The following is a 25,555-nucleotide window of genomic DNA, read 5'->3' on the forward strand; positions in this document are numbered from 1 at the left end:
TCCATTCTCCACCATTCAGCACATGAGCAGCAGATTTCTAGATGTTTAGCCTTCTCATTCTAAACCCAAAGCAAATGGTTTGTCAGGGCCAGTCCCTGGGGGAACGAGTGGCTACGTGTGTTAGCAAGACACGGAAACGCGTTTCCGATTTCATTTTTATTTTTCAGTTTTCATTCTGTTTTCAAACTCAGTTGAGTGCCTCAAAGACTGCACTTCAGGGTTTTGATTTTGCCTGCCTTCTTTTGCTTCCCATCTCCCATACCCTTGGACGTGATCTGTCTGTCGACTCACTGTGAAAGTAATCTAACACCATTAATCAGAAAAGACAGCCGTTGCCCTCTGCATGCTTGCACGTGAGGGGCGCTGCTTTGATAGCCCAGCACGGTGGCTGGTGGCGTTGGGACTAATCACCTGTTTCCCTTGGAATAATTGGCTGCGACGGGACGTTTATGCTTGGATGTTACACTCTTTTAGAAAACGCTGATCTGTGGATGTCTTCTGTGTTTTGTTCTCTCTGATAGCAGTGCTCGTGTGTGTTTGCTGTGTGTGAGATCCACCTGGGAAGCTTATCACAACACACTTCCGCAGCCCCCAGCTCTAGGTGCTCTGATGGCTGCCTAGGTCAGGGTGCCATGGTCCTAAGATGCACACCAGGTAACCGTGATGCAGGTGGTCAGCACAGTAAGGGTGTTGAAAAATCGCTCCGTAGGGGTGCCTGGGTGGCTCAATCAGTTACACGTCCAACAGCTTTGGCTCAGGTCATGATCTCATGGTTCACGGGTTCAAGCCCTGCGTCAGGCTCTACGCTGCCACCTCGGAGCCTGGAGCCTGCTTCGAGTCTCTGTCTTCCTCCCGCTGCCCTTCCAACACTCAAGCTTTGTCTCTCTTTTCTCTCTCAAAAAAAAGTAAACATTTAAAAAAAGTAAAATAGAAAAGAAAAGAAAAATCGCCCTGTAGAGCAAAGAAAGTTAAACAGAGCCCTGACTTAAAATGAAGCCGGTATCCCGTCTATGGACTTTTTATTCCGATGCGTTAGGTTAATTTTCAACTCTCCTTAGCCTGTTCTGCTGCATAAAAACAGCCCCACCATAAAAACTAGCCAAGAGGAAAAGGTTGGTGGTGTTCTTTAAGAAGTCGGAGTACTCTAAGGGCGCCTGGGTGGCTCAGTCAGTTAAGCATCTGATTCCCACTCAGGTCGTAATCTCACTGTTCTCAGTTCGAGCCCCACGTCGGGCTCCGTGCTGACAGCTCAGAGCCAGGAGTCTGCTTTGGATTCTGTGTCTCCCTCTCTCTCTGCCCCTCCCCTGCTCACGCTCTGTCTCTCTCTCTTTCTCTCTCTCTCTCAAAAATAAAATAAACATTAAAAAAAGTTTTTTTTTAAAGAGGTCAAAGTACTTTTCACCATAGAGGTGTCCATGAGCTCTGTGGATTGGAGAATTCGTTCTAGGAATATATTCCCCACGGCAGAATTCCACTACAACAGAAAGGGTGGGTGTTCCACAGAGCTGTTGAAGGGGGAGTTTTTCCTGCACGGCCGTGGAAAGCTAGGACAGAAATGGTGACAATGAGGGGCGCATTTGCCCTCCCGCCCTTCACGGCCCTCTGCTCTGGGCTGCACGCCGCGCTGGAAAATGAGAAGGCCAGAAGGAAGAACTCGCATGGGGAAGGATGTATTTCACAAGCAGCAGTGGAAAGCCAGAGGGTTCATATATGTAATATATTTTACTTTATTTGTTAGTAAAGGAAAAGGCATCAAACATTGATTGATGTTAGCCTTTCTTGTTACATTAATTTTTCCCAGGAATGAGTTTCTAAGCAGATAGGAAAGGTATCCAAGTCCTTGATACATGTTTCCATATCAGAAAATCCTGTCAGTGGGGAAAGGGATTAGATTAGATTAGATTAAAATTCCTGCCTATCAAATTTATTCCAGAAATGTTTTAATGTTATTCACAGAGTTTTCTAATTTATTTTTTTTTATATTTATTTTTGAGAGAGAGAGAGAAAGAGAGGCAAGTGAGGGAGGGGCAGAGAGAGAGGGAGACACAGAATCCGAAACAGGCTCCAGGCTCCGAGCTGTCAGCACAGAGCCCGACGCGGGGCTCGAACCCACGAACCGTGAGATCGTGACCTGAGCCGAAATCAGACGCTTAACTGACTGAGCCCCTCAGGCGCCCCAAGGTTTGAAATTTAAAGTTGAGGGATGTCTACATACCCTTTTGTTTCATTTAGAAACTTCAAGTTGACTTGGTATTGAGTTGTAACAAAAGTAAATACATAGTTTTATAGTCAGGATGGCATGAACCTGGGTTTGTAACCTGTCTGGAAATCCCTTTCTTTATTCTTCATTAATGTCTAGCTGCGGAATACCTGCCAACCGGTCTCCCGATGCCCGACCCCGTGAGCAAGGCTCCCGTTCCTCGTGGGTGCTGGGTCCCTCCCACGGGCGCTCACTCAGCCATCCTGTGGGCACACGGTTCAGGCACTCGGGATACTCATTTTAATCCGGTCTAACCCTCCCAGTGGCCTTATAAAGTATGTATTTCTAGGCACATTTTTAACAGGTGAGGAAGTGGAGGTGTCAGTGGATTAAGCAACCAGCTTAAGGTCACAAGATAGAGCATTGATTTGGAATTCGGACTCACCTCCACGACCCCCTGGCGTCTCCTTCCGGTTTTACCAGTTCTATGGACTGCTTTCCTTTTTCCTTGTTTTAAATTTTTTTTAACGTTTATTTATTTTTGAGGGTGAGGACACACCAGCAGGGGAAAGGCAGAGAGAGAAGGAGACAGAGAATCCCAAGCAGGCTCTGAGCTGTCAGCACAAAGCCCAGCACGGGGCTCGAGCCCATGAACCATGAGATCGTGACCTGAGCCGCTCAACCGAAGGAGCCCCACTCCCCACCCCCACCCCCACTGTTTTCCTTTTTCTATCTCGAGAGCTGGTCAGGCCTCTGACATGTAACAGCTCTTGTCTTAAATCAGCAGAAACATCCTTATAGAATGAGAGCAATTCGAGATAGGCCAGGCTTTGGCTGGTGGAACGTGGGTGCAGAGGTGAGGAGAGAAGGGAGGTGGGGTCCCAATCATTCTCTTTTCTGGAGGACAAATTAGGAAATCATGAAATGCATCCTCAGATTTCATGCTGAAAAATAAAGTTGGAAGACAGGATGAATGAAAAGCTAAGACAGAGGGGCGCTTGGGTGGCCCAGTTGGTCGAGCATCCGACTTCGACTCAGGTCATAATCTTGCAATTCGCGGGTTCAAGCCCCGCGTCCGTCTCTGTGCTGACAGCTCAGAGCCTGGAGCCTGTTTCAGATTCTGTGTCTCCCTCTCTCTCTGTCCCTCCCCTGCTCCCGCGCTCTCTGTCAAAAATAAACACACATTAAAAAAAGAAAGAGAAGCTAATCAGAGAATCTACCCCCATGAGAAACATTTTTTCCATGATGAACTTTTGCACCGAATTATAGATTGAGCAGAAGCTATTTCTGAATCTTCTGAATGCAACTTCGTACCGGGCCATGACTTTCAAGGACTTAACCCTGTGAACCAACAACTGAAAGCTAGTTGACGTGGGCCAAGGCATTACCCCCCTTGCCCGTGGCATTCAGGCCGCCGGAAAACTAGGACGCCCGCGGCACCACCGGGAAACGGGAAACGGGAAAACTGCCGAGGAACAGCAGCCGTGGACCCGTGGCCACGTGCTTCACCCCGCGGGAAGGGCTGGGCATTGCCTGCAACCCTACGGTGACCTGTACTGACAAGTAACAGGGACTTGGGCGGGTGCGATTAGCTTGAGGGTCCAATCCCCCCCCCCCGAGTTGCGGCAGAGCAGATCAGAAGCACGGAAGCATCTAGGGGCATGCTAAGGTTTGTGTTGTCCTGGGCCTGTCATTCGTTCGCTCCACGAAGGAAGCCCAGTTTGCAGCCCAGCTAATGCTTCCCTGCTGATTTGTTCCTGCGTCTTCATTTGTACACTGATGTCAGTTTTCTTCTTTTCTTCATTGAAACAGACAAATGGTTATGATGGAGAATTATATGGATCCCAGTCCCTGAATAGAAGATCTGGCAGGGTCAGTATAGTAAATGCGCGTGACACAAAACTCAACCAGGTTGCTGCAGCGGTTTACAGAAAATATTGCTACATGTAGCTTCCTTGTGGTTTTGTTTTTTTCCGGGTGATAAAGGGTCTCTCCCCACCCCCACCCCCACCCCCGGCCAAGCACGTGAATAAGTGGAAACGAATGGTTTTCAACTGGGAAACATTCTTAGAAAGTTGGTCTTCCCGACATTCTAAGTCTCAATGCAAGAGGCGGATGTTAAAAAGAATCTCTTCAGCTTAGAAATATGTAGGATTCAGTACTCACTCTGTCATTATTTTGTTGCCCTGGGTGTACACGCAGAATGCGTATAGTAAGTATATTCAGCTTTCAAGTATACCTCCCATCTGATATTCTCTCCCTCTGTGCCCACCTCTCCCTGGTCATTTTTTTTTTAATTTTTTTTTTCAACATTTATTTATTTTTGGGACAGAGAGAGACAGAGCATGAACGGGGAAGGGGCAGAGAGAGAGGGAGACACAGAATCGGAAACAGGCTCCAGGCTCCGAGCCATCAGCCCAGAGCCCGACGCGGGGCTCGAACTCACGGACCGCGAGATCGTGATCTGGCTGAAGTCGGACGCTTAACCGACTGCGCCACCCAGGCGCCCCTTTTTATTTTTGGGACAGAGAGAGACAGAGCATGAACGGGGGAGGTGCAGAGAGAGAGGGAGACACAGAATCAGAAACAGGCTCCAGGCTCCGAGCCATCAGCCCAGAGCCCGACGCGGGGCTCGAACTCACGGACCGCGAGATAGTGACCTGGCTGAAGTCGGACGTTTAACCGACTGCGCCACCCAGGCGCCCCTCCCTGGTCATTTTAAGGACACGTATGTTCGAGTCCGTGTTCCCCTGGACCCTGACCATGGAATGCTCCCAGGGCAGGGGTTAGAGACCGCAGAAGGGGCAGGGTCATGAACGTTCCATGGTGGGAGAAAGGAGCAAAGGGACCGACAGCAGGAGACAAGTGGGGAGGCCTTTGGATCTATCTAGCAGGGAGGTCACAGGGGACTTCACAAGGTCACGAACTGCATATATTCTAATGAAGGTTCATGACCCACTTGCAGACCCGTTGTACATTAAATTATCTAAAATCTTCCTAGTCCTACATTTGCTTTATTTTTCATCTCATAGTAAATTTTACTGTTATATAATTAGTGTCTCTTCTCATTTGTCTTACTTGTATTAAGATACATCCTAGGGGCGCCTGGGTGGCGCAGTCAGTTAAGCGTCCGACTTCAGCCAGGTCACGATCTCGCGGTCCGTGAGTTCGAGCCCCGCGTCGGGCTCTGGGCTGACGGCTCGGAGCCTGGAGCCTGTTTCCGATTCTGTGTCTCCCTCTCTCTCTGCCCCTCCCCCGTTCATGCTCTGTCTCTCTCTGTCCCAAAAATTAAAAAAAAAAAAAAAATGTTGAAAAAAAAATTAAAAAAAAAAAAAAAAGATACATCCTATCTGCACTTGAATTCTGTTTTCAGGTGTCAGAGGGGTTACCCAGTCCCACTGTAGCTTTCTGAAACTGGCCGATGAGTTTAGCCTCTCGTCCTCTTAAGGATTGCATACACCTCCGTTTCATCTAAACTCTCCTCATTCCGGGCTAAAAAAACCCTCCTCTTTTAAAGGCCGTGTCTTCCTACTTATGTTTTTTACGTTGACGGCCTTTGGATTTCCTCCAGTTCTGTTATGTTTTCCTTTAAGGTAAGGCTGCCATCTGGGGATGGAAGCAGGCAGCACACCATTCTGTCCTCGTGTGGTGGGGACAGCTGTGTCTCCTGTGCACTGATTGGAGCTGGCTTTACAGGACAGGCTGCGGGACTCTGCTGGCCCCAGACTGCTCATTGGGGTTATGTTGGCCAATGAGCAACTTCTTCCCCCAGAGGCATAGTTTTCCCCATAATTGATCCTAAAGAATCATCGCTTAGAGCTGGCAGTTCCTTGAGAAGTTCCGTCATCCACTCTTTCTACCCAATGCCACCTTCTTCTCTAGAGCACCCCGGTCAGTACGAGGTAGCATCAGTGAGCTATGTGCCATCCGTATGTCCATATTTCTTAATCTTTGACGTTTACGTTGAAACAGTAAGTTTTCATGGTAAGCTAAACAGTAAGTTAAAAAAGTTAAACCTTTTCATTTGGTTTAGGATTTGAGCAATGCCTCTAGAAATCAAATGCAAAAGAGCTCGTTGGTAAAATTGCTCACCGCAGAGTAAAACAGGACATAAAATTGGTTTCATAAACAGTGAGGAAACAGAACAATTGAAGAACCAAATAGCGTACGTGCACGCCGCGAGTCCTGTGGGAAGGTCCCAGGGTGAGGATGGGCTTGGAGAAAAGACTGGAAGGGAGGGAGGCATTTCACAGAGGCCAGCAGCACACGTCCGTGGGGAGGAGTAAAATAGCCAGACTGACCACAAGGGTTTGGAAGCACCTCTTTCTTCCATGAAGGAATTGAAAGTCTCCATAGGAGAACGACCTTGACCATATCGATGAGCATCTTACGCCTTGTGTGTAACATGCATCCGTACTGCCTCCCCGTGCAGACTCTGACCTTTATAAGGTATACGCCAAGTCCCCGGAGACCGCTGCGGGTCTGGGGGGTGGCTCTCAGCTACATGGGTGCAGCTTGCTCAGGCTGTAGCCACCTCCCTGCAAATTCGGCTGAGCTGAGCCATCAGCTGTGTCAGGCCCAGGAAAGATGGAAAATATTGCACCAGACATCATCTTCGTTACCTAACGAAGTACGTAATAAGGAAAAGTCCCCGGTGGGAAGTTACAGGCGGCTCATCAGGAGATTGAGTTGAGTAAGTAATTACGAGTAATTTGAGAGCTGAAATATTGTGAAAACCAGTACGAGTTAAACCATAAGACATCGCGGGGATGGAAACACCAAAATACAAAATACAGCTCAGGACCTCTGGTTGTTAAGAAGTTCTGCCGTAGCCGAGTGTCTTGATTCTTAAGCTACATTGGTATTTCTGGGGCCCTGATTACTGGTGTGATTTTATACATTGGTGATTTTATATTTGCCTTTTGGCCAGGACAGATGGTGCTTTGGGGGACAGTGAGGAAGTGCGCACCACTTACAATGTCTTCTTTGGTTCTCAGAATTCCAGCTACAGCAGCAGCGGTGAGGGCAGATTCTCTACTTTGTCATCAGCCAGAGAGGAGACGTTGGTTGGTTTTCATTTAAATCTTTTCACATCCTCTATTCAAAAACCACAGGTTTTGTAGCATGCAGTGTTGTGTGTGAATTCAGTTCTCTTTTCATTTTTCACGCCTGTTTTACTAATTTTCATTTGGGTGGATGCTGAGGTCAGGTTGGGGGCAGTAATTGACATGATGTATTTTATGCAGGCTTAGCCCACTGTCTTGCATTCGAATCCCTATTTGCATTCAAGCTGGGTACAAGGAAAGAAAGTATTCATGTGGGTGTTTGTAGTCAGAAGTAATCAAAAGGGGGGGGGGGAAGAAAACCTTATCATTCTTTCCTTGAGAGTTCCTGAAAACAATTACTTTGTAGGGTGCATGCAAACTTTGTGGCAGTTTCTCAGGGACAGACTGGACTAGGGATGAAAACCACATCAAATCCAAATTCAGATGTCTACACAGTAGAGTTCCTTCCCACACTTTAAGGACATGCATCGATCTCAATGGGCGCAAAGATTTCTCAATTATGTGAGAGCTCTCATAGAGAAGGTTTGTTTTCCATCAGGCTCATGCTCACTTAGCAAGCACTAGGGAACCTAGTGTAGGCAGGACTATCACAGAAAGATCACACAGGTAACGCGTGAGATAGGTCGGTACTGTGGAAGCATTTACTTCTAGAACAGAAGGCAGACCCAGCTACCAGATACGCTGGTGCAGCATAAATGGGACAATAGGGAGAAAGGGGTGTCGCAACAAAGGATGTGAACTGAACCTCGAAGAGTACGTGGGGGAAAAATAAATAGAAACTAAGGAGCTAAAGCCGGTGGTTCCTGGTCCTTCTGCCCTGTCCTGCCTCATCCCCTGCCCCCTTTCATTCCTGCTGCAGGGGGCTCCGGACACGGCTGGCCTTTCCATTCCCCCATCAGCTTGCTTGTCCACTTTCCAAACTCCACTGTTGCCTTTCAGCCCCTTATGTTAATAAGAACTCCACCCTTTCTTCCCCCAGTAGGTGAATTTTGACTGAAAACAAGATCAGCTGTAATCACCAAAGTATTGGTGGGTTTCGCCATCTTGAATTTTTTGTGTATTGTGTGAATTTCAGTGGGAGATTTTGCTGTTTCCAAAGAGCACCTTGTCGTCCAGAAAACTTGACTTCCTCGTCACTTTCTGAGCTGAGAAACTTGCTCTGAAGTAGACGATGGTGTTAGGTAGCTAATATGTGGGTATGAATTATTCACCCCAGTTCAGCACGGATCCGACTCACTTAAATTCGTTTAAGAGAAATAACCCACATTGGAGTCAAAATTAGAGCTGATCCGTTCAAAACATTAAACATCAGAACTTTCCTGAGGCCACATGTCCCACCCTTGTTCTGCCCGAGGTCTTACTGTACTCACCGACCGGCAGAATCTTCTGGTAATTACCGTGTTCTGTAGGTATTATATCTATTCCTGCAAAACACATGGGCATGTTTCATTTTAGTTAAATCTAAAACAGAAAGATATTAAGGTAGCACGGAGTGTTGAAGACTCCTCTAAATAACTTCTCCAGTCTTCCAGATTTGTCAGACCTACACCCTGGCATGGCGGCCACAGCTGTGGACGCTTTCTCCCCCTTGGCGCTTTCCACGTCCCACAGAGGGGTTGACAAGATGGCCTCTACACACGGTGTCCTCTCAACCATTCTCTCAATATTTGTGTCAGACGTTAGAACATTTCCCCCCTGTTCCGTCCCCCCACCCCACCTCCAGAGTTCCACTTGCCTGCCCCTCAGGTCAGGTGGGATAGCTTATGCAAGACATAGGAATGTTAGGCACAAGTTTTGGGACCTTGAGGGGATGGCAGGATATCTTCAGGTGCCATCAGGCTACTTGAATGGAGCCACTTCATCTTCAAGGACTGTCCCGTGCTTGTACAATTAGCAGAATACTGCCAAGATGACAATCTGGAGCTGCTGGCTTCTTCTTCAAGGAGCCTTCCATTTGGATAAAGCATTTTATGTGGGGAAACAACTTGTATGGTAGCATTCCCCAGAGACGTTGCATAGACTGTTGGTCTCAGAATTAGACCCCTGAATTAGACCCCGTCTTCTGTGAATCCTGAACACATACGCATTGTGTGAATAGCTAACTAAGGAAGCCAGGTCAGAGGTCCTGTCCAGTGAAATATCTTATTACATAAAGGCTGATACCTCTGCCAATCCTTAGTTTTGAATTTTTCCATCCAAACTTTAAAACTCAGAGCTCAAATTACAAAGACCTCTCAAACCCCTATGGTCTGGCTGTTGGTTAAAACGTAATGAAATGTAGTTTTGCCTGTTTGTTGATTCAGAACTCCTGGTTTGGTCCCGTGTCCTAGTTTTGTCAATTAACCGGATCGTCTTTGTTTCCTTCTGATCGTCCTCCTTTCTCCCTCCTCCGTAAGTGCATGCCCTTAACCGATTTTGTCGTAGAAGGTAGTTGTGTGCGGACGCGCCATACCATTGTACCTTTGAGGTGAAATGAAGCTGTGAGCCCTTCTCCCCTCCTTCCCATTTTCTCTGACTACAGGGACTCTCCTGCTCGGACCTCGGGCTTCCCAGGGGCGGCCTTGCTCTCCTGTCCACCCAGAGCGGAAACCAGGTCTGTCCTCCTCCTTGTCACCCGCTTCCCTTCCTCTTTCCTTCCGTGGGGTCACTTCACTCTCCGATCAAATGTACGAAGATACGTCAACCTCTTCCATGTGAAGTCCAGAGAGCAGAGTTTAGCAGGTGTTTTATTTGGCTTGACTAACTTGCTAAGACTTTCGTCAACCTTGTAAGACATTATCAAGATCATTTAGGACCTTATATAGAAAAAGGAGCCTGTATTAAGTGTATATTTCCAAAAGCTCAGGCCCAAAGAATTGGTCTCTTGGGGCTCTCTCCTCCTTTTCCAGCAATTGTTCCCCATTTGGGGTTTCATGTGTTTCTTTAAAAATATTTTTCTCCTGTAAATGTGTCCAGGAAGCAATTTGGAAGCCTTTGTGCCTAATCTGGTTCCTCCATCTTTGAGAAGTGGGAGAACAGCCCTATTTCTTTGGCTCAGTCTCCCCTCTGTTTCCTGGTTTGTTTTGTTTTGTTTTGTTTTGTTTTCACAAGGCGGGTGGGCGGGTCAGGCCCTGGGCTGTAGGTACAGGAGCCCGTTGTCTATACAAGGAACTCAGCATCAGAGCCCCGCACTCCTCCTCCCGCAGAGGTTGAACCATATCTCCTTGCATTGCTGTCTCCCCTGCCTTGCTGAGTGATTCATCCTGGGTCCCGCACATTCCCTGACCCTCTTGGTGGCCCTGCACTGCGGGCTTACGTGGCCTCTGCTTGTAAATGAGTCATGATCCTTTTCTGGAACTCCGGGTCTGGCCGAGCCAGGAGCTGCCCTTTCACTGGGGCACATGCCCGCACAGGCGCGGCTCAGCCCGGGTCGGGATATGGGTGTGGGTGTGGGCTCCCCGTTACAGGGACGTGCCAGCCCTGGCCGGCTGGAGCAGTCTTAACAGCTCCTGTTGGCTCCTGGAGACCGGGACTGGGATCATTTGATGGAAATAGACGCGCTGTGTCCGCAGCTCTCTTCCTGTGTGGAAATTGATGTATTAACACCCTGGAGTGCTTTATTAACCTGGGATTTTGAGTTGTGGGGTTTGGTTGCTGCTGGTGACATTTTCACCTTGTCACCATTCGGTCTCACTCCCTGACTCTTTCCTCCAGGAATGCCTGAAAAGAAATGACTAGAAAATAGTCCTATTTCAGAGATCCTGGGGACGTTTACTATTTTAAAGTCGGATTTGCGTCTCTGTGATTTACTGAAAACCCTACGTCGACTTTTTTCTTTCCTTCTGTTGTACGGCAGTTCAGCTGTCGTGATTTTACTGAAAGCATCATGATTATCTTGTCACTGTTATTTGTTGCTGTTTTCCAAGGCTTTTAAAACCTGCCTTTCGCTCTCGTCCTGTAGCCCTCCTATCTGTACAGTGCTGCCCGGCCTCCTGCAAGTTACCGGGTGCGTGTGCTGCCTGCCCCAGTCCCCTGACCTGCCCCCCCCTCCCATCCGCCACCCCCGCCCCCTTCCCCATCCCTCCTCTGCTGTCCCCTGACCTGCCCCCGCCCCATCCCCCCACCCTCACCCCTGCACAGTCCTCTGACCTGCCCTCCACACCCCCCCCCGTCCCCTTTCCCCTCCACAATCCCCTGACCTGCCCCCCACCTCCATCCCCCTTCCCCTACAGAGGCCTCTGACCTGCCCCCCCCGCCCCCAACTTCCTTCCCCCCCAATAGTCCTCTGACCCTCACCCGCCCCCAACCCTTCTTACCCAGCCACAGTCCCCTCACCTGCCCCAACCCCCTTTCCCCCCCATACTCCCCTGACCTCCCTTCCCCCCCCCCACAGTCCTCCGACCTGCCCTCACCTCCCATCCCCTTTCCCCCCCACAGTCCCCTGACCTGCCCCCGCCCCATCCCCCAACTTATCCGGGCCCCACTGGCCCCCTCGGGGCCAGGCGCCTCTCACATCAGCTCTGGGAGTGTGGATGCGCACGTCTGCAGCGTCACCACCTGAGAGCTCCCCCCTTACAAGGAGCCTGTAGGACCGGTGATGTCTGTCAGTCCCCTTTGGCTGGATCTGGGCATTCTTTCTCCCCTAGCTGTCCTACTGCCTCAGGCTCCGGGAAGACACGTGCTCGCATAGGATTATTAGCCAGGAATGGAGCAAAGACATCATTTACTTACTCTGCTGGCAGAAAGAAAGATGGCTTTTGATTTGTTTGGTAACCTCAACATGTTAACCCATTGCACTCTATGACTTTGTAAATTTCCAGTTTTAAATACAAGGCACTTCCCCCTTGCAGGAAACCCTCACTACACAAAGTAGTTCTACTGTATTGCTAATAAGCTTCTGAATTTTCATCAGAATTCACCCCTAAGAATTAGCACATATAACTGGCTGAACAAACCAGCTGTGTCCTCAAGGAGAGAGAGGGGAATCCAAGCTCCTTTCAGCCGGGCAAAGTTCGGTGTGGCCATGCACAGTCCTGTAAACCCCCATTCGCCTTCAGTGCCTAATTACGTGAGATTTCCAGGTTAATCAAGTATTGTTTTCTAGTTAGCAGTTTCCAAAGAATTACAAAATACTGAACTATCGTTATCATACTGCTGTGTCCCGAAGTTTCTTCATACTAGCTTAATTTTCTGCACCTCAGGCGTGAGGATGCCATGACAGAATTCAGGATATTTGAATTATCTGCTCACTTTAAATCTGGATTAACAGGTTTTTCCTTAGCAAGGAACGTTTTTCAGAACGATGCGTTTCAAGGAGCTACTGGGGGGTTGCATTGCATGCCAGTTAACAGCAACTCGTTTCTCTCTCAGATCTTTGCATGACCCTGTTGCGTACAGCTTTGGCCTCTGTGGGTGGTTTAAGGCCTTCCCTTCTTGTTTTCCATCGTGATTTGTTCCGAACGTGTTCTTCTCTCGGGTCAGACCTCCTTAGCTTCCCTTTTCCTGTGTTCTGGGCACCGGTGGAAAGGGAAGGGCTCCCTGACCTGACAGTCTGTTTTTGTCACAGGCATCTGTGTTCGATGACATCGGTCCCGGCGGGACACGGCGGGGTAGTGCCTGCGGTTCCTATGCTGTAAGGCATTTTCTGTGGTTTCCGAATTTTCTCCCGTGTGCTGCATGACCCTGACTGGCTTACCGGGCACAGTCCCAACCCCTGGAGATTACTAACCAGAGTTACAGGGAGGAAACACTATCTCATCTCAATTTCCCATTATAGTGAGGCTGGGTCATGGATGATGTGAATCGCGAAGCCTTTGGTTGGCGGGTTAGTGTCCTCACACGTCAGTTTACATTGAGTTCAAGGGAGAAGACCCACCTCAACTGAGTTTCATCTGCTGATTTCCTGCAACACGCTGACAGTGCTAATAAGTAGTGAGGTGCCCTTAAAATAATAAAAGGAAGAAGAGGGGAGTTCCACAGGCTGCAAATTATTTTCACCTCTGGATACTTGAGGAAGATGAACAGATCTGTTAGAGACTCAGGATGTTACACGTACATAATTTCCTTTTATTTTGCTGTCTTTCCACCTCTTCAAAGGATTTGAAATGACAGACTTGGCTATCACATAAGGGTGAAGCTAGTCGTGCAAGAAATACTTGTTGAATGAAAAAAAAAAAACGAGTGAATAAATGAATGAAAGAGGGAAGCAAAATAGAAAAAATGGAGTCAGTCCGTGGAAGCGGGAAGCCAGTTGGCCCATCTTGAGGGGCCGCGGAAACTGAATGGCAACTGACCATATGGGTCCTTCTGCCTGCCAGGGCTCCCCCTCGGGTCCTGTGAAAATGTACCCAGGCCCCATGTGAAATATAATGGCTTGCTAACCACTGCTTGAAAGTGCTTTTATAATGTTGCTTTTGGTGTTAATGGGCTACTCAAGTGATTAAATAATCCAATTTATGGTTTACTGTATTTCATGAGTATTTAGGAATCCTTACAAAGCCAATCAAACCTACAGGCTTCTCCAGAATGTAATTTTTATAAATACCGAAACCCAATAATTAATTGACACAGCATTGGTTTTTGTTGACATTTAATTAACCATTTATTTTATATTGCATAACATTTTATTCTTTTTAAGATTTATTTTGAGAGAGAGATGGAGAGAGAGAGAGCAGAGTGGGGGAAGGGGGAGAGAGAGAGAGAGAGAGAGAGAGAATCCCAAGCCCTGTCAGCACAGAACCTGAGATCATGACCTGAGCCGAAATCAAGAGTCAGACACTCAACCGACTGAGCCACCCAGACGCCCTTATTACATAACATTTTAAATGGGGTGGAGCCCACTGTATTAAGTCTTTTTCTCAGTTTTTAACATGTCTGTAGGCCATTAAGAAGCTCACAGATCATGCCTAATGCGTGCATTAGCTTTGGCCTGCATATGATTAGGATAAAGCGCAACGAAATGGTTTTCTTTTATCAGAAAAGAGACAACATACTAATTCTTCAAGAGAATGAAACTTGTCACAAGCCCTGGGTAGTTCTCCTGTGACCCAAGTAGAACTTCGGATCAGGCAGGATGTGTGTCCCATCCACTCTCCTTCTATGTGGCCTCTGCAGGTGGACTTTTAGACCACCCGCCCCTCCCCCATTCTTACCGGGGCGTCGCTGAGCACTCTTACTTGTGTGCTTTCTGCCTCCTGGAGGAACCACCTGGGAGCCATGGGGTTCGGGAAGTTTAAGGAAGTGAAAGGTCTTCTTGTCCTGACAGCACAAATGTCTAAAATCTAGCCACGTGTCCCTGGCATCAAACCATGCCGAAGAAGTCAGAGGGAACAAAAACAAATTCTTTCTGTTCTTATCACTGCACTCCCACGCAGAAAGAGCCCCGCGTGAATTTGTTGAATTCAATTGGACAGATTGGACCCTGGGGTTGAAAATCCCTCACATCCTGTCCCTCAATGCAGGGTGGACCCTGTGTTTCGACCTGAGTCCAGGCTCACCCCCCCCCCCCCCCCGCCTGCACAGACAGGGTGGTCCTGATCCCGCTCTGGGACGCTGGTCCCCACCTCCAGAGCGTCCAGCTTCTGTTAGCCTCCCCAGGAAGGTAGCTCCACTGCCGTGCATGTTTGCAATTAAATGACTTAATTACAGTTTAACAACTAAATGACTGGCTCACTTTTAAGTACCATTGTTTTGCCTGAAAACCTTTCTATTTTATACCTTCCTCAACATCCGTAAGGTGTGCGTGTGTGAGGTGGGGGAAGGACTCGTGGCCGTGAGTGAACTGGCGGGAGTTAATTTGACACGCTGGGGAGCAGTCGTCACCACCAGTGCGCTCTGAGCCAGGAGCGTGCAAGTTGCTTGTAGCAGAAAGTGAAGTCGGGGAAGAGAGTGATGTCCATAATCCTTGGCACCTCTGTGTGGCCAGTGTCCTTACGATTCCATGTCCCCGGTCACAGGCTGATTAGCTTTTCCAAGGTCCCATGGCCCGTAAGAGATGAGGCCTGGACAGGATCTTTATAATTTACATCAGCCCCACATCAGCCCCACTGGCTCTCAGACACCAGCTGCTCAGAAGGTGGCACCTGGACCCGGGTGATACTGACCTGAAACTTACTTTTCCCTGTGAGATCAGGTCAGTTGACTTGAGAGCCGGTTTTGACTAGGCGTTTGGAAAAACGTGGGCCAGCAAAAAGCCCGGTCAACCACAACCCGTCCTATCTCTGCATGGTGAACCGGGACACGAATGACCTAGAACGCTGTAGGATTTGTCTCTAGGACAGTTTTCCTCTGGCTTGTGACCGTGAACCCAAAAGCAAAATTCTTCTGCCTTAAAGCGCTGACCTTGGGTATTTTCTTTTATGTTGACCAATGAAGCAAAAGGTGAGACTAGGAATGGTGGTGAGTTTCTTGTGAATGCCAAATGTGGTTGTGATGCTTGCATAGGGTGTACGTATGGCTGTATTTTCTGTGCACCTGTAAGCGTAAGTATGCAATAGATACTAAAGGGGTAAAGAAACGAGAAGGACGATGGGGTAGGGTGGGTCTGGCTGCTTATAGTCTGAAGTTGGTTTTGTTCATTCAACAAGGATTGCTTAAGTGCACCCTGTGCCTGGCCTCATCCGGTCCCTGCAGGGAATTCAGGGAATAGACAAAGACCCTGTCCTCAGGGGATTACATTCTGGTGGAAAGATGTGCAAGCTGAAAGGTGGTGTTTAAGATGAGAATCACGAGCACCTCTGAAGTTCTGTGCCTAGAGCACAGCAGTAGGGAGAAGGCCTGCACGTCCCCGGGGGGCCGTGTGGGCAGGGCAGAGAACAGTCCACTCCCGCCAGGGTGCACGGTGTCCCGGGGGGCTGGATGGAGGGGCTCACCACTGGGCTGTGCAGGCCTCTGGGACGACGTCCCTCAGGCCACGCCACAGACCGCTGGATGACTGCGGTCCTCAGTCATGTGCGTGCTCGGATCCTGCCTCCCAGCTCCCTCCCCCCTCCCACCTCGCTCAAGAGGCAAGTAAGACTTGAAAACACAAGAACAAAAACACATGGCACCGTGTCTAGGGCTGGAACAAAGGTGAATAAAAATCGAAGTTAAGAGGGAGAAGCTTCCAGATCGGCTACTTGCTGTGTTTTCCTTTCCCGGAAGAGAGGAAGTGCAGGCAGACAGACACCTTCATTCAGGCCACCAGACCAGGCGATCTGGGCCATGCCTTGATTTGGTATTAACCCTAAATCTTACTTTGTTTTCACTTGGAATGAGACAGAAAGCAAACTTCTCCCCTGCTAAAAAAGCCAAGCACCCTGTCCAGCTGTCACTTTCTGTGCTCGAGTGGAAGGACTCATGTTCTCAAATACACAGACCTGTCCGCGTGGACGAGGTGGCTTTCTGTGCGTAAAGCAGGCGTGACTCCACAGCCGACTTGAACGGATGCTTTGTGTTACTTTCTTCTCGCTCCCCAGGAATTCTGTGTCCTTTTGATACTAGGACTAATTTTTTTTTTTTTTCTGTTCCTCGCGGCTCTTTATTTGAAGCTTGGAGACACAGCCTTCCTTTTCACGGGGAGCCTGGTGTCCGTGCTCACCCCTGTCTTTTCCGCACTGCACGTGGCTGACCTCTACTAATGGGCCGCTGGTGGGGGCCTCCGCTGTCGCTGATCCCTGCTGACCCTGTCCCTTTGTTTCTGTCTGCGTCCCGGCGGCGGGCTGCGCGGGCAGCCTTCGGAGCGCGGCGGCCACCTCAACTCCAGCTCCCGAGCCTCCTCCAGAGCCAGCTCGGCGCGGGCCAGCCCAGTGGTGAGTGTGCGTCCTGTCCTGTCCTGCTCGGCCACCATCCTGCTCGTCCCTTCTCCTCCTCCCCTCTGCTCTCTACCTCGCTGTCCTGCAGAAGGGACCCTCCACCTCCAAAAACCTAAACCCAGCATAAAGTGGGAGGGCTTTCCTAAGATGTATTTCAGGTCTAAGCAAAGACACAATTGGGAAAAATGCTCCCAAATTTGGAATATTACTATTCCGTGATACCAGAATTGCATTGCTCAATATCTAAAGTTAGCGGTCATCAAGAAGTTAATGGTGCTTGGGGCTGGGGTCTTCCTGGGAAGGAGGGAAACTTTGTCCAGTGGGGGGAAATGTAGCCAGGCATACTAACGTGTTGTTTTTTTATGAGTGAAGAGTTGGAAGGATTGGTTTTTAATATTGTGTTTGTGATGTCGTCTATTACCAGACCCAGATAGTTTTTAAAATCAAGTATCGCCTAGAAGGGTCGTGGTGTTCCTAGCTCTGCCCCGCCCCCCAGTTGCTCAGTATCGAAAAACTGCAGGGGCACCCGGGTGGCTCAGTCGGCTGAGCATCTGACTTCGGCTCAGGTCATGATCTCACAGTTCACGAGTCCAAGCCCCGCGTCAGGCTCTGTGCTGACAGCTCAGAGCCTGGAGCCTGCTTTGGATTCTGTGTCTCCCTCTCTCTCTGCTCTTCCCCTGCTCATGCTCGCTCTCTCTCTCTCTCTCCCTCCCTCCCTGTCTCAAAAAATAAACATTGAAAAAATTTTTAGAAAAGAAAGAAAACTACAGAGCCGCCCTCCTGTTCCTCACCATCTAGTCCCCAGCCTCTCAGTGTCCTTGTTACGTATTTTTCCCAGGATCTTTGCAATTTCAGACGTTTGGTACGAGGCCGCCACGCAGTCTCTTTATAGGAAGGCCATGCAGGGCAGTTGCCCGGAGGACATCTGGGAAGTGGGCAGGCATAGTGTCCGGTGGGTAGGAGCTGGGGCTGTGTGGCATGCACAAGGATTGCCACATCAGAGGACGGTGGCACCCTCCGTGATAAACCCCGGCTATAAGAAGGCAAAATGGGCAAAGTGGATCCCTTGCTCTGCTCCCCACTTAGGGAGAAGCTTGAACGTGGTTCTTAACTCAGTTACACAACACCACGATTAGATGTGTTGGTGCCTGAAATTTAGGAAGCGTTCCTGCTAATCAGAGAAGAGGCCGTGGGGCTGAGATCTCCCGCTTGCACAGATGTGCTGCTGGGCACTGGTTTCACGCAAATACAGATCCCAGCTGCTTCTGGGGAAGCGAGTAAAGGGATTCCTGGGAGCTGAGCGCATGCGGTCGAGGATGAGGACACAAGAGATAGACCAAAGGGACGAGGATTCTAGCAGGAGAGCCTGCTTCTTTGTGGAAATGAAGACTCCCCACTCCGTGTCGACACAGGTGCCTGTACCTGCCTCTGCACACGCTTCGCACACCCCCCTGAGCTCCCCTCACGGCCTTTTGAGCACCCCCATCCTGGAGAGGGGTGCTGAGGAGAATAGGAGAAGCCATGGCCTGAACGAAAGCTCAGGTGCTTGCAGGGGGGTGTGGGGGCCAGGCGCCCCCACAAGGACCAGTTGCAGGAACAGGAAGATCATCGTCATTCAAGGTCACGTAGCTTCCGTTTTTAAAATCGGGCAGGTTGCTTTTTATGGGTCGTCCATGAGTGACCCAGGAGCAGTTCTTGTGAACTAGGGAATCCCTGCTCACTGAGGCCATGGTGCGCCACCCTCTACGTCCACTCTTCGTGGTGTCCTTCGTGGCCTGGGTAGCGCAGCAGATACGGGCTCAGCCACGTGCAGCCTTAGAACCCCTGGGAATAAAACGTTCCCACGATAAACGTAGCGGAAAGTCACTCTTCCTTAGGCACGATACCCTCGCACGCTCGCTCGCCCTTTGGAAACCAATGAAAGTGTTTGCAGTTGGCAGAAGGTGGCTGTGGCCTGGCTTGCGAAGGATCCCGGGCTCCCTTCGCACAACGCTGGGGTGACCGCTGGGACGCATGGAGCTGTAAATGCCACGGTTATTTGACTTCTTCGACATCATGAAGTCACAGAATAACGGGGCTCTGTCTAGTCCCTTTGAGGAGACTGGGATCAGATACAAATTTCTGTGCCATATGCTTCCAATGTTTGTGAAAAATTTACCCACGTACAATGGGTTTAGTGGGTCACCGTAACCAGAGAAGCGGGCGTTAAACGTGCTCCTGGGACCTGGTGACCAGCGACGGACAGCCTCCCTGTGACCTAGCTGCACCCAGACTCAGAGCCCGCGCCCTCGGGAGCCTCTCCAGGCGCCATTGACGGGGAAAAGCCACGGGAACAGAGGCTGTGAGGGCCCCCCTGACTCTAAAGCGCTCCCTCGTCTTAATGCTGTGTGTTTACAGCCAAGGAAACGTAACCGTCCTTACCTGTGGCTTCCCCGAGCTCCGAAGGGAAGGTGGGCAGAAGAGCTCACAGTGCGGGAGGCTGAGCTAACTTCCCAGTTCGTTACAAACACATAAATCCTCCTTTCCCTTCCCTGAGTGAAGTGCTCATTCACAAAGGTCAGCGGATCATCACATTGTCGACACGTTGAACGAGCAAAGGTAAGCACCTCGCAGACTGTGTGTGACGGGCCATTCTCCAGCTCCGTCTGGGCGCCCAAAGAACCAGGGACTGGTCACTTGCATCCCTGCTGTTGCCGGTCGATGGCCCCTGATCCGTGGCCTGATGACTCATCAGGAATGTGGTGGGGGGGGGGGGGGGAGGCGGGGAATGTGAGGGAGGACAGGGGACAGGAGTCTCTCTAGGAAGGAGATAGGATGGAGAGGGCAGGAAGGGACAATTCTAGAAGGCTGGGTGTGGAAGAAAGCCTGGTGCACCAGGGGATGGGGGAGAGGGCACTCTTAAAGAGGAAAAGTAACCAGAATGGAAGAAGTGATAGCTTGTCCCACTTGAAAAGAAAGGTGCCTCGGCATCCAAAGACATCGCCCACCACTTGGTCCTCTTGGCCTTGTAGGAAAGCAGAGAGGGCGCCCGCCCGGTCTCAGGACATCTGTCTTTGACCTTACTCTCATTTTTCCCATTCTATACATGAGCTATCTGTTCTTCTCCAGCAAGTCTGGGGTCTTCCCCTTGAGGAAGCTATTGAGTACCTGGAATGTTCTAGGCACAGGGCTACAGTGTTGAGCAGACGCACCTTTCCCAGCCCTCACGGATGCATTGACTGGAGGAGACAGGCCGGCAGCAAACAGCACACATACAGTGTAAAACTCCTGGGGACAGACGCAGGAAGCTTTCCGAGTTGGAATCAGGAGGCTTGGTACTCCGGGCCTGGAGCCCACGCAAGCAGAGGGCCTCAGCTGGTGCAGCCCGCACATCTGTGTCGTCGGGGCCCCGGAATCCTTCCAGGAACCCAGGGAAAGCTGCCCAGGTTCTAAAGCATCCATCAGAAATGTCCTGAGCAGAGCCCCGGTTCATGTCCCCCTGTGTGCATGTAGAGAAAACACGAGTGACGGAGCGTGCTGCCGGTTTGAGCTAGAAAAACAAGACTGTAGACTCCTCCTCTACATTGTATGAAGAGGCAGGGGCGGGGACCAGGTGGAAAAAGAGGTCATGCATTGTGAATACAGGAGTTCAAGGCGAAGTCCTTCAGGAGAACGTAATGATTGCATGAAAAGCGGAAATCTCCACCCCAATGGAAGACTTTACTGCTTATTTATATTTGAAGGAAAATTACCCTGAACGTGGGTGTTTTCTGAGCAGTGTTCACGAGTGTCCCTTTGTCAAGAGGGACCATATGCTGACGTTGCTTCTGTGGTCCTGTTTCCCATCCGGGCTCTAGGGTTGCCCGGCTGGGGGGTCGGGGACACCATGGGGAAAGTTCCATTGTGCCTGGCCCCTCTGCTAGAGCCCGTCCATGCCCACACGTTGTATTCTGTCTCGAGGAAGCCGGGCAGTCCAGGTCGGGGTAGGGAAGGCCTCGGCAGACGTCCCGTTTGAGCGAGCCTTGCTGGCATGCTCGTATAGACGCGATGCTGGGAGCTTGGAACTAATAAAACATTTAACGTGCTACCGTGAGCACTTGTGTGTGAGAGGGAAGAGTTGCCATGATTTAAAATTCAACAGAAATTTTTCAGAAGTGACTGTTTCTAGTAGACTTCAGAAGAGGTCTTTGTGTATGCTCAGTGGTGATTGTAAAATCCTGGCACACATGTTTCATAAATCTGTTGCTGTGAACGTTTCACGCTGACCTGAAATGTTTAGAACTGCTCGGCACGGGGGAGTAACGGGTTGCCGGCCTCCCGGAGGCTGCCCTGACTCAGGGAGGCCCTGCGGCTCGTCCCAGGCCCCAGGCTCGCGTGCACCCCGGTGCCTTGGCAGTGGGTGCGCCCGACAGCATCTCCTGGGTCCCTCTGCTCCGTGTCTACACCGTGGCGCCCCCCACACCGCGTCTGGCGGCGGCTAGGACAGTGTTCACGTTTTTCAATTCTGTTTCTCTACATATTACTTTCAGAGGTAAAGTGCAGTGTTTTTGTCAAAATCGAACCCACGGCCCCCCAGGTGACTTGTCTGTCCCTTTGTTTAGGGGAAGGTGAGGAGGGCTGTATGAAGTGAGTGCAGGTGCCCGCGGCGCCAGGACCTGCCCCACTCAGCTCTGTCCAGGCTGCCATCTGGTGGCAGCTGAGGGGACTGCGACGGCTCCTGCCTCGGTGGCGCTTTCCGTGGGGTCCGTGTACTTCTATTTCAGGAGGGCTGGCAAACACACGTGTCCTTTGTCACTCAGAAACACAAAGCGGCACCCACCCTAACATGCCCACGAGAGGTGGGACGCAACGGTTAAGGGGAGACTGGCTTCCTTTTTTCCTCGCTTGGTCTCTACTCTAGACGCATCCGAAATTTCCACGTTCTGAGTTCATCATGTGTTTCGAACAAAGGGTTTTTTAAAACTATTTTTGAACTTTTTTAAACTAAAGAGCCAGCCGTGGTCCTAGGTGTTTTGTCTCATTTGATGTCTTGCAAATTACAAAAATAACGTTTACGTGGACGGTATCAGGTGAAACGGCGCAGAACAAAGCTGTGTTAAAGACCCCCACGCCCCGGTGCACGTTCTCTCTCCTCTTTATTACAGGAAATACTAAAAACCGCGGGGCCTTTTTTTATAGGTGCAGATATTACTGTGGGTGAACAGAGGATTTCTGGTGTCTCGTGTATACGTATGATATTTATCTGTTGCTGGTGAGTGGTCGGAAGGGATTCTACACAAACCGCAGAGCAAAAAGGCAGCAGACTTTTCAGCGGTGGCTCGACAGTCTGTTAAACGGGGCTTCGTATTCGACCAGCAGTTAAATTACCCTCCTTACCTTCATTAAAATTCGTTCTGCAGACCACCTGATTCTAGGGAATGAAGGCATCGGGCCCGGGAGACTTAATAAACCGATTCCCCTGCAGACCAGTCGCTATATAGCCCGCTTTTCTTGAGTGATTTGAAGTTTTCAGGAAGATTTTTATTCCCAAGGGGAGAGGAGAGCCCCACCTGAAATGCTAGATCATCGTAACTCAGCACATCGGCCCAGGGCTCTGTGGGGCTCTGCCAGGGACGGGGAGACAAAACCGTCCTGAGCAAAGACCACCCCGGGATATCCGCAGTAGGCTGACGTGGCATCCGTATCTGCAAACATAATGATCGTAGGTGTACGTGTTTACACACACCAAACACGCATACCGACAAACGGCAGGTGCTGTGGCACACAGCTGGAGAGTGTGTACCCGGCCACATCAAGGAAAAGGGCACATGGGGTGGAGATTGCCTGGAAGGCTCCCGTGAGACACGCAGGCTCGCGCTGGCCCCGGGAGCGCCGCCGGCTGTGGCCAAGTGGAAAGGAGAGGCCTGTGGGCAGGGGGAGGACTGGAGTCCCAAAGGCCCCCACCCCCACCCACGGGGCTCACTTAACAAACTGGGAGTGAGGCCAGTCTGCTCTTTGGTCCATCCCCCTGGCCTGAGGATTGACCTCTTTGCTCACGTTTCCTCTCCTACTCTGACGACAGCAAGGAGACCAGCAAGATGAAAGTAAAAGGTTCTCGCTAAAGACCCAAGGGTGGGCCTGGTGGGGGGACCAGATGTGGTCGCCTCAAGACCCCGGGGCTGAACTTGGATCTGTTGAGGAGGAGACCCTTGATCTTGGCTGAGCTGAGAGCTGGTTCCAGAAGCTACCTTTTTTTGGATTAATCGAGTATTCTGTAGGATTCCATGGCAGCCTCTTGGTTGTCTGGTTCGCTCTTATATTTGCTGTGTCATTTTACTGTTGGCTTTAGGTGTCCTGCCCTCGGAGAGAAGGGTGAAGGCGTGAGCGGTTTGGAGGAGAGAAGGTGGCTATTAGTGAGCCTTGCCGGCGGGGGACGGGATGGTGAGGCCGTGGGCATCCGGCCCCGTGTGGGCCCAGGGTGGGCCCAAGACAGGGATCATTCGTCCTTACGAGAGATCGCTGCCTTTACTGAGGCGCCCCTGCACCCTCAGGCTCTCCTGTGCACAGCTTCATGGTGGGCTGTTTATATGTCCACAAGCCACCCTGCCGTGGCCTCCGACCCAGCTCTGTCGGGATTCCTCAGCCTGAGTTCGGACGGTCTGTGGTGTAAGCATACAGGGTATCTGCAGAGCCCCTGATCGCCATCGGGCCTACTGAGTCAGAGCCGTGGCCCGCGCTCGTCACGTGCACCTGCGGCCGGCTCGCTGGAGGTCAAATTTAGGAACATCTGAGCTGCAGGAAGGAGGACCGGAGACGTGAGGGGAAAGGCATGGTTCGTTGTCAGCTTCCCCCAGAGGTTTGGACACAAGCGAGCCCCAGGTTCTCTCACCCGCCGTGACCTTCCCAGTGTGCTCGCGGCAAGGAGCTCTCAGCGTGCACCAAAATGAAAACAGTCGCCCTTTGTTGGACGCTCAGCAAAGAAGGAAGTAGGAGCAGTGCCAGCCTCGGCCTGCTGACCCTGAGATACCCTTGAGGTACAGGGTCTCCCTTGGGGGTGATGCCCTGGGGCCCACTGAGACAGGATCCTGCCTGAGGAAGGGGCAGAGCGACCTCAGGGACGCGTGTAAACGGGAGACACGTGAAAGCCAAATTTGGAGGGGAGGGGGCCTCACTTTTCACCTGGCGGTTTTTCCTGTGCCTTCACCCCCCCTCCGCCAGCTCCCCACATCTGGACGTCAGTCCCGAGACGGTTAAACCAGAGTCCTCATGGGGACTCTGTTACTCATGAGAGGTAGGAAAACTTCCAACCAGTTCCGCTGCTTCCTCTCGCTTGGGAGACCCAGGCAGCGGGAGTCAAAACGAGGACTCTGGTCGCGTCTTCCAGCCCCAGAGGCTCCTGGTCCTGCTCTCCCTCTGTAACCACAGTAATGTGGGGGGCGGTGAACAGGCTGGGCGCCTGTCATCCTCTCCCACATCGGGGACCGGCACGCACAACTGTGGAATCTGTGAAGGAAGCCTGTCCGGTTCATGAACGGATCCCCGATGACGAGGCTTTCTGCGGTCAGCGTGGGTGTCCTTTAGCTGTTGTGTCCGCCCAGAGATTAAGATCGGTGAAAAACCACACAGCGAAGTTCGAGCTGGCCCACCAAGCTGCCCGCGAGCCCCCGCCGTGCCCGCACCGCCTGGCAGAATCATCTCCGCGGGTGCTCGTTGGCAAAGTAGTTTTTAAATCACAAAGGAAGCTGATGTTTTATTGTTACCCGCGTGCCCCTTAAATCTCTGTTACCCGCTCAGTGATCTTAAGTGTTTAGTATTTGTCCACTTTCCTCCGCAGGTTGAAGAGAGACCAGACAAAGATTTCACTGAGAAGGTAAGGAATGAATTTCCGCAAGCCGTTACGTGGTGTCGTTGCTGAGCGACGAGGGGCCCGACACGCGTGGGTGAAATGAACAAGAAAACGTGTCGGTTCATCTTTGATAAAGACTGTGTGTGACCCACCAGCCGGCATCACAGCCGTGAGGGGTCCCCAGGACTCACTCGTAGCGTGTGTGTTAAACCCCACAGAGCGGCAAAGGCGTCCACCGTGGGCCCGACCATAGAGCGTAAGGTTAATCCAGGCCAATTCCCAGGCACCCACGAGGCCCCTCAAAGTGGACCTCTCTTTATCGCTTTCTGGGAGCCATGGATGATTTTCCGATTGAAAACTGAATTCAAGTGAAAGTTCCGTTAACAGTAGACTCGCGAGTAATGTTGGTTTCGTCCGAAATCACATTCGATCCTTGCAACCTTGCAGGGGTCTCGGAGCCTGCCCGGCCTGTCGGCAGCCACGCTGGCCTCCCTGGGCGGGACTTCCTCCCGGAGGGGAAGCGGGGACACGTCCATCTCCATCGACACGGAGGCATCCATTAGGGAGATCAAGGTAAGGCTGCCTACCTACTTATGACCTAGAGGAACCTTTTATGAAAATCAGCCTTCAAGTCTATATTCGTAAAGTTCCAGATCTTTCTTCTTGCTCCGGTCTCCCCTACCTGCCGTAAACACATGTTCGAGGCACCCGCAGG

At 50.8% G+C, this 25,555-nt stretch overlaps 1 protein-coding gene across 40 annotated transcripts in view; it reads left to right on the top strand.

The window, feature by feature from the left end:
* Window positions 1-25,555, top strand: part of LRRFIP1 (LRR binding FLII interacting protein 1) — a 141,540-nt gene that overhangs the window by 89,586 nt on the left and 26,399 nt on the right. For 12 of the 40 annotated variants that reach the window (XM_047846516.1, XM_047846479.1, XM_047846485.1 and 9 more), the window contains 9 exons: window positions 4,013-4,072; window positions 7,198-7,266; window positions 9,788-9,859; window positions 11,207-11,251; window positions 11,892-12,014; window positions 12,812-12,877; window positions 16,956-17,033; window positions 24,829-24,864; window positions 25,288-25,413. In XM_047846516.1, the coding sequence (XP_047702472.1) occupies window positions 4,013-4,072; window positions 7,198-7,266; window positions 9,788-9,859; window positions 11,207-11,251; window positions 11,892-12,014; window positions 12,812-12,877; window positions 16,956-17,033; window positions 24,829-24,864; window positions 25,288-25,413 (675 nt within the window). The remainder of the gene's footprint in view (window positions 1-4,012; window positions 4,073-7,197; window positions 7,267-9,787; window positions 9,860-11,206; window positions 11,252-11,891; window positions 12,015-12,811; window positions 12,878-16,955; window positions 17,034-24,828; window positions 24,865-25,287; window positions 25,414-25,555) is intronic. The other 28 variants (XM_047846519.1, XM_047846520.1, XM_047846505.1 and 25 more) reach the window with 10 other exon arrangements.

This window comes from Prionailurus viverrinus, unplaced genomic scaffold (genome assembly GCF_022837055.1).
Source record: "Prionailurus viverrinus isolate Anna unplaced genomic scaffold, UM_Priviv_1.0 scaffold_39, whole genome shotgun sequence".
In the NCBI taxonomy this organism is placed as follows: Eukaryota; Metazoa; Chordata; class Mammalia; order Carnivora; family Felidae; genus Prionailurus; species Prionailurus viverrinus.